Source organism: Phocoena phocoena, chromosome 12 (assembly GCF_963924675.1).
Source record: "Phocoena phocoena chromosome 12, mPhoPho1.1, whole genome shotgun sequence".
NCBI lineage: Eukaryota > Metazoa > Chordata > Mammalia > Artiodactyla > Phocoenidae > Phocoena > Phocoena phocoena.
Window position 1 is genome coordinate 83,336,051 of NC_089230.1, and position 13,940 is coordinate 83,349,990.

The window sequence follows — 13,940 nt, forward strand, 5'->3', positions numbered from 1 at the left end:
TTCCTCGGTTTCTACCAGCTTTCCAAGAGTGGTTCTCCAGCCTTTCCGTCAAGTCTGTGAGCTACCTATATTATTCCAATAAATTCTTTTTCTGCTTAAGTTAATCACAATGGTTTTTGTTGTCTGCAACTCAGAATTCTTACTGGTATACACTTCAATGAGATTTATTCTCTAAGGTCAGTTATGATCACTGACCCTCTCCCTCAGAATCCCACCCCACCCCTGCACTCTGAATTTGGAGGTGAATAGCATGTGACAGTTTCCCTGGTAAATCAGAAGTTAAATCTGTTAGACTTGAAACCATAATCACTGATGTGCTTTTAAAACTATTAAAACAACCAACAACCAATCAACCTACTATGATCATAAGAGCAGTTTTCCCTTAAAAACAATGATATGATTATGAATAAGAATGAATACTTTGATAAATCTGGAAGATTATTCAAACTTAGAATAAGTTGAACTTCTTTTTTTAGTTAAAAAAAAGAAATAAAAGAAAAAAACTATGGTGTTTCAAACTCAGGACCAAGGAATGTGAAGATGAAAAATGTGTATAGCAAAAATAAAAATATACCTCTAGTATTCTGAAAATAAGCAAGTGTTTTTGCTGTCCCTCCAGACAGTCATTTGTTCATTTATTAGCCGCAGAGGCAATAACACAGTGCTAAAAATAAACATGCATCAGTTGTACAATACACACTTACAAAAGCCCATCTATCCTTAGTGCATTATTTTTTTCACAAGTAAAACAGGAAAGGAAAATAGTGAATTTAATGCTATTCAGCACCTTGAATAAAGTCAAAAGACTTTACATCTCCATATATCAAAACACTTGCATCTGTATCACCAAACATGTAAAGTTATTTTGTTCCATTTGAAACATGAATTATTTTATTTACATTACTCTTTAGTTCACCAAATTTTAACAATATTTAAAAATTATCTAAATTCATAAAAGTAGTTCATAAATTTCAACGTTTAATTATTATGTACATACAAGGAAGTCCATGAAAAAAGTTAAAGAAATGTAGTCAGAAAGTTCAAGCAACATTTCCAAATTTAGCAAAATTCCAACCAAATCAAGGCAGAGGGCATTCAAACATTCAAAAATCTCTAGATGCTGCTAACATGAACATGAAAAGTTCCAGTAATAAAAGTCAATATGAGAAACAATGTTGAAATCACCAGTAGAAAATATATTTTAATAGGCATGACATATATTTACTAGCAACAGTAATAATGCTTCTTTTATAGAAAATGTTTATAACATTGTCATATATGAACTACCCGATTTTAGAGGGCAAAAGAGTTGACTTCAAAAAATATATTTTAGCAGCCATAATTTTACTTCCAGTTAAAACATAGTAAAATGTTAAAAGTAAAATTTATGATTAACTAAATAATACCCCAATACTAGAAAATTTAAAATCCCATGCTATTCTAGCAATAATGGCCTCTAATACAACGTGTCTGATGTGAGGATTGTGGAAAGCCAATAATAAACAATCAGACATACATATGGGCTTAGAGTTTCACTGAAATACTTATGTAGCAAAATATATGAAAAAGTAATAGAAAAGTAAAAAGATAAAATTAAAAAAATATTGCACAGCCACATTACCTAGAAAGTAAAGTTGATGTTTAAAAAGCTCTAAACATGGATGATATAAATTATCTTCCATATAAAAAGGTATAAATATTTCTTAGAACTTATCAGCATCTACAGTTTAATATAATACATTATCTGAATCACTGTTGAATGAGGTAATTGTCAAGTCTCTACCCATTTAATGCATTTAATCCTAATGGAAATATTTGAGGGCAGCAACCAGAAAGAATTTCTCTAAAAATATTTCCGAATCCAGAACAGCTATATGTGCAGCTCTCCCAATGAGTGAATCAGCTGTATTGGGCAATGCATTGATGACATTATACCGAACCAAGTTACAATCCTTGCTTTGCAGAACCGGGCGAAGCAAGTTGTGGATCATTTCTGAATAGATCTGTCCTATGGAACAAATAGAAAAAAGGAAAATCGGTTCACAAGAAGAACTGAAAAAAAATTCTATGCCAACTTTTATATAATTTATAAAATTTAGTTACATTATTTCCGTTTAAAGCAGAAAATTGTCTTTTAAAAGGTTTTTTTCCCCTTGAATATCACTTTTGAGACTGTTTTAGAGAAAATATAATCACATTATTTATCTAGTCAAGTAAAATAAATTTATCATATTCTTGCCAACTTGATATTTTTAATTAAAAGCAATGAATATAACAGAGCAAATAGGTTTTTTCAACCTTAAGTCAATTATGACTCATTATGAAAGTAAAGAAGCCATGCTGAGACATCCTGATAAGGCAAAATTTAAAACCTGAGTCAAGAGCAAATACTTTAAAAAAGTTTCCATGGCAGCCAACGTTATTCCACATATTTCCAAATTATCTTGAGAAAGAATAGCAACTTCCCATAATCAGAAGAACAATGTGAGTTTGGCTCAAAGGTCAAATTGAGAATTTTTTTTTTTTTTGGCCTGCAGGTTTATTTAATGCTTCGTTTTGCTTTTAATTTCAAAGTTGTGCTCTTCTCTCCCTCTTTTTGGTTAATTCTTACAATGGATTTATTGAGGGCATGCAAAGCATAGAAGGTAAAGGTTACACACATATGTACACATACAAGCATAAACTGCCTTAACAGGGGCGAAACAGTTTAATGCTCATGCATTACTATATTACTAACAGATGAGTGCTAACACATATCCATCAAACGTGAATTTCAGGGTAGAGGCAGGATGTAGCTTTGAGGAATGATGAGAAGCGAATAACATACAGAAGCATAATTAGAGAAAGAAGAGAGATGTGTTTAAAAGAGGGATCAATAGAATATAGACTTCATAAAAAACGGTTTTTAAAAATTATTTATTTCTTTTTTTAATTGAAGTATAGTTGATTTACAATATTATATTAGTTTCAGGTGTACAAACATATTGATTCAATATTTTTATAGATTATACTCCATTTAAATTTATTATAAAATATTGGCTCTATTCCTTGTGCTGTACAATATATCCTTGTAGCTTATTTATTTTACACATAGTAGTTTGTATCTCTTCTTTTTTTAAAATTTTATTTATTTTTGGCCGCGTTGGGTCTTCATGGTCGTAAGCGGGCTTTCTCTAGTTGTGGCGAGCCGGGGCTACTCTTCGATGCAGTGCGCTGGCTTCTCATGTTGCGGAGCACGGGCTCTAGGCATGAGGGCTTCAATAGTTGTGGTGCGTGGGCTCAGTAGTTGTGGCTTGCAGGCTCTAGAGCGCAGGCTTAGTAGTTGTGGCGCACGGGCTTAGCTGCTCCACGGCACATGGGATCTTCCTGGACCAGGGATCGAACCCGTGTCCCCTGCATTGGCAGGCGGATTCTTAACCACTGTGCCACCAGGGAAGTCCCAGTAGTTTGTATCCCTTAATCTCCTATCCCTATCTTGCCCCTCCCCCGTCCCTCTTCCCACTGGGAACCACTAGTTTGTTCTCTGTATCTGTGAGTCTGTTTCTGTTTCATTATATTTGTTTGTTTGCTTTATTTTTTAGAATCCACCTATAAGGGATATCATACGGTATTTGTCTTTCTCTGTCTGACTTATTTCACTAAGCATAATGCCCTCCAGGTCCATCCATGTTGCTGAAAATGGCAATATTCCATTCTCTTTTATGGCTGAGTAGTATTCCACTATGTGGATACACATCTTCTTTGTCCATTCATCAGGTGATGGACACTCAGGTTGCTCTGGTGTCTTGGCTACTATAAACAATGCTGCTATGAATACTGGAGTGCACATAAGTTTTGGAATTAGTATTTTCTTTGGCTATATGCCCAGAAGTGGAATTTGGAATTGCTGGATCATATGGTAGTTCTATAATTTTTAAAATTTTCTGAAACTCCATACTGTTTGTCACAATGGCTGCACCAGTTTACATTCCCACTACAAATGTACGAGGGGTCCCTTTTCTCTACATTCTCACCAGTATTTGTTTTGTGATCTTGATTTGCATTTCCCTGATGATTAGTGATGTTGAGCAGCTTTTCATGTGCCTGCTAGCCTCTGTATGTCTTCTTTGGAAAAATGTCTATTTAGGTCTTCCGCTCATTTTATAATGTGTTTGTTCGTTTTTTTGATGTTGAGTTGCATGAACTGCTTACATATTTTGGCTTACTGGTCGTATCATCTGCAAATATTCTCTCCCATTCAGTAGGTTGCCTTTTTGTTTTGTTGATGGTTTCCTTTGCTGTGCAAAAGCTTTCACACTGAAAACTTTATTTAGGTCCCATTTGTTTATTTTTGCTTTTGTTTCCATTGCCTGAGGAGACAGATGCAAACATTGCTATGACTTATGCCGAAGAGTGTTCTGCCTATGTTTTCTTGTAAGAGTTTTATGGCTTCTGGTATTACATTTAGATCTTTAATACATTTTGAGTCTAATTTTTTTATATGGTGTGAGAAAATGTTCTAATTTCATCTTTTTACATGAAGTTGTCCAGTTTTCCCAGCAGCACTTATTGAAGAGACATCTTTTCCCCATTGTGTGTTTTTGCCTCTTTTGTTATCAATTAATTGACCACAGGTGCGTGGGTTTATTTCTGGGGTCTTCATTCTGTTCCATTGATCTATGTGGCTGTTTCTGTGCCAGTACCATGCTGTTTTGATGACTGCAGTTTTATAGTATAGTCTGAAGTCAGGGAGTGTGATTGTCCAGATTTCTTCTTTTTTTTCTCAAGATTGCTTTGGCTATTTGGGATCTTTTATGGTTCCATATAAATTTTAGGATTATTTGTTCTAGTTCTGTGAAAAATGCCATTGGTATATTGATAAGGATTGCTCTGAACCTGTAAATTGCCTTGGGGAGTATGGACATTTTAACAATATTAATTTTTCTAATCCATGAACATGGACATGTTTTCATTTCTTTGTATCATCTTCAATTTCCTTCATCAATATTTCATAGTTTTCAGAGCATAGGTCTTTCACCTCCTTGGTTATGTTTATTCCCTAGGTATTTTATCATTTTTGATGCGATTTTAAACAGGATTCTTTTTTTGTTTTGTCTTTATCATAGTTCATTATTAGTACATAGAAAAGCAAATAGTATCATGCCATCTGCAAACAGTGACAGTTTTACTTCTCCCCTTCCAATTTGGATGACTTTTATTTATCTTTCTGTCTGATTGCTGTGGGTAGGACTTCCAATGCTATTTGAATAAAAGTAATGATAGTGGACATCCTTGGTTTGTTCCTGATCTTAGAGGAAATGCTGTCAGCTTTTCACCATTTAGTATGAAGTTAGCTATGGGTTTGTCATAAATGGCCTTTATTATATTGAGGTAGGTTCCCTCTACACCCACTGTGATGAGAGTTTTTATCATGAATGGATGTTGAATTTTGTCAAATGCTTTTTTGGCATCTATTTTTTTTAAAAAATATTTATTTTTATTTATTTGGCTGTGCTGGGTCTTAGTTACGGCATGTGGGATCTTCAGTTGCAGCATGCGGGATCTTTAGTTGCACCATGCAAACTCTTAGTTGTGGCCATGTGGGATCTAGTTCCCTCACCAGGGACCATACCCAGGCCCCCTGCATTGGAAGCGTGGAATCTTAGCCACTGGACCACCTGGGAAGTCCCTTTCGGCATCTATTGAGATGATCATGTGATTTTTATCCTTTGTTTTGTTAGTGTGGGGTATCACATCAACTGATTTGCAGATACTGAACCATCCTTGCCTCCCTGGGATAAATCCCACTTTTGGTGTATGATCCCTTTAATGCATTGTTGAATTTGGTTTACTAATATTTTGTTGAGGATTTTTGCTTCTACGTTCATCAATGATACTGGCTTATAATTTTCTTTTTTTGTGGTGCCTTTGTTTTGGTTTTGGTTTTGGTATCAGGGTGGTGCTGGCATTGTAGAATACCGTAAGTCTTTCTTCATCTTCAATTTTTTAGAATAGTTTGAGGATAGTTGTTATCTCTCTTCAAATTTTTGGTAGAATTCACCAGTGAATCTGTGTGGTCCTGCACTGTTGTTTGTTGGGTTTTTTTTTTTTTCTGATTAAATTTCATTACAGGTAATCATATGTTCATATTTTCTATTTCTTCCTGATTCAGTCTTTCGAGGTTTTACATTTCTAGAAATGTATTAATTTCTTCTAGGTTGTCCATTTTATTGGTTTTTTTTCATAATTGACCTTTTATTTTAAAAAATTACAGGGAGCAATTTCCAGAATCTTATTTTATAAAAGTACTGTCTATATCAAACATTTTATATCACTATTAATTCCATTGAAGAGCTGCCTTTTTTTTTAAGGTACTAATTCCAATTGATGGGATACATGCCCTTAAAATAGAAAGTTTCCATTTATTCAAATGTCAAAATTAAGATTATTGAGAAATTTATTGCTTTATGGCTGGGCAAGATGCTACTAGCACATTTTAGGTAAATAATATTCTTTGTTAAAAACTATGAGGTCATTCTGTTTAAAACTTTCAGGATAATTCACAGAAAATAGATATATTTATTCAAATTATACATTGAAGGGCTGAGGTATTAGCTATAGACATTTATACGTGAAGCAGCTCTTTAAAGAAGACACACAAACAGGTCTGTCTTGGTATAATACATAATTGAAATTAATAAAACCTGGAAGACCAATATTATTATGCTATGTTCTGTTAAGATCTTAAAAAAAATCATACATTTAGTAGTCCATTTGTGCTTAAAATATTCATATGCATGAGAAGCTTTAAGGGAAAAAAACACCTCTATACATGATGATGAAAATAAAGTAATCAATGTTTTGAAACTGCACTGTTATTTAAAACACTTTCCTAAATTCAGACCCTCCTTTGCAGCCGGCACCATCTTTCAGGTCTAATTGGCAACCTGGGGAGGCCCCTCTAGTATTCGTGAAGTAAAGAAGGTGGTGATAAAAGACCAAGCTGTTGCCATTAATCCAGGCCTCTGAGTTTCACTGGCATCTTCACCTACATCTTCTCCACTCTCATCTTCAAGCCCATCACCCATAAGATGCTCCATTTCTTCAAGTTCCAGATTGTTTGCATTCTGCACATCATTGTTGACTTCAGCATTATTGTTGGGAGCCTGTTGCTGACCTCCTTCTTGCCTAAAAGGAAACCATCCAGCTCGGTGTTAACCAGTAGCATGGCTCCCATTACCATGATAAACCGACTAAAAGAGGAATAGAAGTACACAGTGCTAGGGAGAATGGCAGCTCGTGAGAACGTGTACATCCAGTCTAGCCAGTCTCAACTGAAGTCTTCTTCGTTTAGCACTGGACCTCCCTGTGCATTCATCTGAACATTCTCATCCATGGGTCGATTTTCTTGGGTCACTAGGTTTGGAGCTGGTGAGGGTTCTTCTCCAGGAACATGTGCCACACTTAGAGGCTGTGAAGTAGCAGGCTGGTCTGCGTTGGCATTTGATGTGGCCTGAGCTGAAACTGCAGCTTGATATTGCATATAATACTGATGCGTATACATCTGTTGCCACCACGGCATCTGCAGTGGGCTGAAAGTGGGATACCCTGGGACAGCCGGAACAGCCTGCCCAGGAACCTGGTTGTCTACATTTCCTTGCATTACATATGGGAACTGATGACTAGTAATCTCTTACGATACTTGTATTTTTGTGGCGTCAGACATTGTACTATTCCTCTTTCATTTCTTGATGAGTCCGCTCGCTGCCATCTTTCACTAAAAGTAAAGTACAGCCGAACATGCAGCATGACCATTACTGCAACCACCAATCCCAATAATCCGGAGGAAATTAAAGCATGGATTACTTTTGAGGCAATAAAACGGAGAAGCATTGGTAATTAGATGAAAAAAAGATTTCAAAAGAACAACTACTGTGTCATTGGCCAAAACATCTTACACAGCAAAAGAAAAGAAAGGCAGGAAAATGGAGGAAGGATAGCTGTTACTATCAGCGGGTGTAAAATGAAGTCGAAGGAAAGAGAGGACAACAGAAAGAAGGGAGAAGACAACTGCAAGCAAACTTTGGGAGAAACTCATGTGTAGACGTAGCTCTTTGAAATACTTCTAATATACTTTGTTACCTGACTGTTTATCCTTTAAAGCTGTCTTGCACATTTCAATGCGGGCAGAATGATAAGGAACATAGCGATCCTGCAGAGAGCCCACTAGTACAACATTTTTGAAATAGTGAAGCCCTGTGAAGAAAAAATACTGAGTTACAGTGCAATAATTAATTAGATTTGAAATAACTTATTAGCATCATATTAAGTGGCCATAAACTTTACTTCCTTGGTAGTACTAAGTTCATGCCTTTTAAAATAACTGATGAATTCTTTCTCCAAATTTCTATACATTCTCTACCCAAATCCCCAGCTTCCTTATATGTAGTTTATGTGCTGATATGAGAAATGTGTGTTTGCACTGAGTGAGAGCAAGGATTGTGGTCTTGGGGGTTAGGGGGAGACTGGATATGGTTGGCTAAAATTCTATAACAAGTGTTTCATGACGCTTTTACTTTCCAAAGGATATTCATCAATATTTAGGATTATTCCCCAAAGAAACATATATTCTTCCATAAAAACAAACAAAACACCCTATTTAAATCCTTTAAAGCTGACTTTTTACTTTAGGTTTTCATTTGTTGCCTAATATTACTTATATTTTCTCCTTATTTAAGCATGATGTCAAGAGGATAAACACTTTGATTTTTTCCAATAAAAATAACGATTTTTTGTGAACCATCCAACAGACTTTTGTCAGGTCTATTTTATTTTTTTTTAATTTTTCAGTAAACTACGTGAATTTAGGACTTCTGTCCTTGGGGTACTTTGCTAAATAACTCACTTAAGTACTGAAACCACATTCTTGACCTCTTTACTACCAATAATGTTCTAATTACAGTAATGTACTATTTGGCTCAGACTAGTATATACAAAATCAAAATTTTATATGATAATTAAATAAGATACAAATCAATAATGGTGACACATTAGAATTGTGTGTGCAGTACAGAGAATTTTGTTCTGGAATGTTCCAGAATAAAACTTTGATACTCTTATGTGCACTGAAATTCAGACTCTTAGAGACAGGCCAATTGTGGGGAATGCTGTGAATCCAGAATATAGGAAGCCTTTGTAGAAGCTCCCTGTCTTCCCTGGAACTTAAGGATCCTAATGATGGGAAGAGCTTAGACTGACACATAGCCAGGTGAAACAGTATATACCCTCTGTGTCAAATATAACGTATCCCTCCTTTTCCCAATGAGAAGATACTACTTTGTGGCCACTTGAATATACAAAATTCTAGAGATATAAGTGAAATAAGAGAATGTCTGTAACAGGAATTAACTCAGTTGAACAAACATGTTTAAAATATTTTAGAAAGTTTAAGAAAACTTGATTTTTTCCCCTTCATTTTCACATTTCACGAGACAAAGTCATCCCCTTTTGGCATCACTTGATGACAGTCTTCATTGGTGCTACTTTGGGAAACGTCTGTGTGTCCTAGAGCAGAGGTCTGTGAACTGGTATACACTTACCCCCAGGGGTAATTTAAGACTCTCCGTGGTGTAGATGGGCATTTACAGCTTTAAGAAAATTGATTTCCAGATCCCAACTTCATACGAGCACTTTTCTACAAATGACTTTTCCTTCTCCTACTTTACAAGAGAAAGACATTTCTCCAATCTATTTCAGATCTTCTTATGGTATATGGCCCTGCGGTATAAAATCTCTGGGAGAACCAAGCAAAATATGAACGAAGTCTTCCTCTTCCAAAACGTAAGTCTGATGTTACCGACTGTTTGACAGTAAGAAATGGCTGTGCCAGTTAGATTTTATGGCACATATTTTCCATAAATGAGATAAGTCTGTGACTGCAGCTGAATATAGTAAAAATATACTATCTCATATGCCAGAAAATACATCCTTTGCAACTATTTAAAATTATAGAAAACAGTTTTAGGTGTCACCATAAAATTATACAAGGGGATACAAACTTTTCCAAAATTCTTTTGAGGGGTAAACAAGCCAAAAATGTGAAAGCCACGGTCGTATGGTACTTCTTCACTTCTAACCCAGTTATTTTAGGTACTGTACTTTCTGAATCTTTAAGTATAATGCTGTTAAATGAAATTTTATCCTGAACTGCATGAAACCAGCCATGTAACAGCACAGTTGGCTCCTTCTTTTATCTAAAAGGTGTGTATGTGTGTCCTCCATAAAGGCGACCACACTGCACATCTCTGGGGGGCATCACTCCCATCACATCGACAGGAATGACACTGCACAGCCGGTGGCAGCCTTGCTCAGTAACGGTCACCTCTGTATTTTTCCAGAAACCACCAGCATCTTCTATGTCCCCCTCTTACCTTATGGCTTTCCTGTCTCACTGGGCACACGGAAGCGTCGGAAGGGGCTTCCGCAGACTCTACCGTAACACAAAACCCACCTCCCGCATCTGTACCTTCTCGCTCTGCCCACCCCTGCCTCAGGCCGGCCCTTACACTAGTGCACTAGGTTCCACTCCTTCCTCCTGTCTGCTTAAGGGCATGCCTCTAGTTGCTGTCCCATCCTTCTCTCGCATCAACAATTTTCTCTTCTGGATGGATCATTCTTATCAGGATGGAAAATATTACAGCATTATACTTCCCGTCTTAAAAAAAAATCAGTCTCTCAATGAATCTGTCCTTGGGCTTTATTCTCCCCTCCAATTACCTCCCCGCCCCCCCCCCAATTTCTCGGCACTGCTCTATTTCTATAGTTTACATTATAAGAGTAATAGCCATTACCTTAAAAATTAAATACACTTTTCAAAATAATTCGCGGAGATTCTGTTGTGCTTCTACAGAGAAATGGCACTCAGGCTGAAAATCACTGCTTTAGACCAAGACCCTGGAGAGGAGTACCCATGTCTCCCCAGGTTCAGGCAGCTCGGTGGAGACGAAGCATGCAAACCAACAAAGGGAGAGGAGGGGATGTCCAAGAAACCCTTTAACTCTCAGATTCCATGATGATAAAACAGATACAATCACAGATTCTGACACTGACATAGATACAAGATATTGTCATATTTTTAAACGTGATTCCCAAGAGAGCACCGTACTTTAAAAATGCATTTTAAACTTAGTAATTATTTTAATAATACTTTTTCAACAACAATGTATTATTACTAGTACTGTGCTTCTGTATGGAAGGTTTGCTTTTTGTATTAGCCAAGAATCAAGTCAAACAGACTCTGACCCTTTTTTGAGTCTTCTGGTTTCCATTCCTGTGTAGCAGCGCTGGCTAGAGAGGGCAGAAACTCAAAGAGAAACATGGTAGCCCCCGAGGCGCAGTGCTGGTGGGAATCATGGCAGCACTTCATCCGAGCTGAAGTCCAGCTGATGACAATGTCTGAGATGTGTATTTGGGGGAGCCTTGTACTGTAGGTTCATCCTCTCTGCACCTGCACTGATTCTACCTGCTCAGAGATCCTCTCACTGTTGTGGCCTGTCCCGTTGCGGAGCACAGGCTCCGGACGCGCAAGCCCAGCGGCCATAGCTCACGGGCCCAGCCGCTCCGCGGCATGTGGGATCTTCCCAGACCAGGGCACGAACCCGTGTCCCCTGCATTGGCAGGCGGACTCTCAACCACTGCGCCACCAGGGAAGCCCTTCCTGATATTTTTGGCTGCTCATTTTTTTTTCTGAAAAATTTAATGAGTTTTAAAGCAATTCATATTGACTCATCTCTGGTTACTTTCTGGAACTGGCAAAAATAGCAGTTCTGCACTGGTGGCTTTGCACTCCAGGGAACATTTAGCAGTGTCCGGAGACAACGCTGTTTCTCACAAGCAGGGGGTGGGGTATGTGAGGTGCTGATGGGTGTGTGCTCTACTGGCATTTAGCGGGTAGAGGCCAGGGATGCTGCTAAATATTCTACAACGCACAGGACAGATCCTGACAACACAGAATATCCAGCCCAGAATGTCAAAGTGCTGAGGCTGAGAAACCCTGTGCTTTCTAAATGGACATAGTCTACTCAATATTAAACTATTCTTATTTTTACTCATTTATTTTAAATACATTTGAAAGAATTTGCTTCCTAAAATAATGTAAGCTGCTGCTGCTGCTTTCCTACACTTTCAGAAACAAAATACAAATGTTAATTACAAATCAAGTGATACCTATTATTAAACACCTCTGTAATCTGCTGGAAGAAAAGATTATCTTGTACCATAGTAGCACAGCAGGAGACTTCTTTAATTGTTATATTTTATTTGTCAGAATTCAACAGCTGGTTAAGAGATTCTAAGCAGATGTTTTTAGGAAGATCTTAAAATGAGGATACTTTGTTCTTGAAATTCCAACAATGGGTAGATTGTTTTTTGGCTCTTTTTGAGCCCTCACCAAGGAATACAAGAGAGCCCCTGAGCCTTCTCTCTACGTAATCTTGACTACTCAGCACTGCTGTCACCTCATCTAGATACAGTATACTGTTTACCTTCCACATTGCTCTAGGTTCCTTCATCTTTCTTTCCCTTGATATTCAATGAGGACATGCTAGCATGCTGCAACTACATTGTGTAAATTATTGATATATTCTATCAGCAATCTGTAGGATGCTATAGGTTTTTAAGTTAAAAGCTGCTATAAAATTTAATCATCGTTATCATATGATATCGCTTATATGTGGAATCTAAAAAAAAAAAAAAAAAGGTACAAATGAACTTATTTCCAAAACAGAAATAGAGTCAGATGTAGAAAACTTATGGTAACCAAGGGGGAAGCAGGGGGATAAACTGGGAGATTGGATTGACATATACACAGTACTATATATAAAATAGATGACTGACAAGAACCTACTGTATAGCACAGGGAACTCTACTCAGTACTCTGTAATGGCCTATACGGGAAAAGAATCTAAAAAAAGAGTGGATATATGTATATGTACATCTGATTCACTTTGGTGTACACCTGAAACTAACACAACACTGTAAATCAACTAGAGTGCAATAAAAATTTTTAAAAATTTAATCATTGTTTATAATTGTAATGCCTTAATCAAAAAAGATAATTTCCTTTTAAACGTTAACATTTCTGTAGCCCTCTACAATATCTATTGTGTTCACAAAACAACAAAGGCAATTCACACTTAATAAATACCTGATTTTTACAGAAAGATAACATTTCTTAATTGCTTTAGAAATCACTCAAATTACTTTAGGCTTTTAAATGCTTCCTTAATTTTAAAATAATGAATAGCTTTCGATTAAGGAACGCTATTTTTTTTTTTTTTTTTTTGCAGTACGCGGGCCTCTCACTGTTGTGGCCTCCCCCATTGCGGAGCACAGGCTCCGGACGCGCAGGCCCAGCAGCCATGGCTCACGGGCCCAGCCGCTCCGCGGCACGTGGGATCCTCCCAGACCGGGGCACGAACCCGCGTCCCCCGCATCGGCAGGCGGACTCCCAACCACTGCGCCACCAGGGAAGCCCTAAGGAACGCTATTAACCAATGATATGTTGCAGAGAAAATGACTGTTTCATAATGAAGACCCACAGGGGAGTCTTTGCTTAAATAAACAAGGGAAGAGGGTAGAAGGCTGGATTTTGCTTTAGACAGGTGATTTTACGCGTTCTCAAAAGAATAGGAAATTGGCCATTCAGAAGAAACAGAAGCAATAATTGGATCAGGGCATCAAAGACTTTATAGCTTTAGCAGAGTAAAATATAAAAGAACAGTTATCTCTAGGGCTCTTGATTGTTTAAAAATATCTGAGAATAGCACACTGGCTACGTAAATTGGTTAAGTAAACACTGCTCTATGTTTTCCCCTTTTATTTATTTATGTTTCTGATGTGAACCCATATATTTCTACTTTGTGAATAAAGAATTTTATATATATATACAGGTGTAGCAGTTT

The 13,940-nt window shown here is 37.1% G+C and overlaps 1 protein-coding gene and 1 pseudogene across 1 annotated transcript in view; both read right to left on the reverse strand.

The window, feature by feature from the left end:
- Nucleotides 1-1,802: 1,802 nt before the first annotated feature.
- The window catches only part of FAM135A (family with sequence similarity 135 member A), a 106,300-nt gene continuing 94,162 nt past the window's right edge, over nt 1,803-13,940 (reverse strand). Inside the window, exons 19-20 of the mRNA XM_065888666.1 lie at nt 8,122-8,235; nt 1,803-2,008 (exon numbers count right to left, since the gene is read on the reverse strand). Coding sequence (XP_065744738.1) covers nt 1,803-2,008; nt 8,122-8,235 — 320 coding nt within the window. The remainder of the gene's footprint in view (nt 2,009-8,121; nt 8,236-13,940) is intronic.
- Nucleotides 6,915-7,642, reverse strand: LOC136132288 (homocysteine-responsive endoplasmic reticulum-resident ubiquitin-like domain member 2 protein pseudogene; annotated as a pseudogene).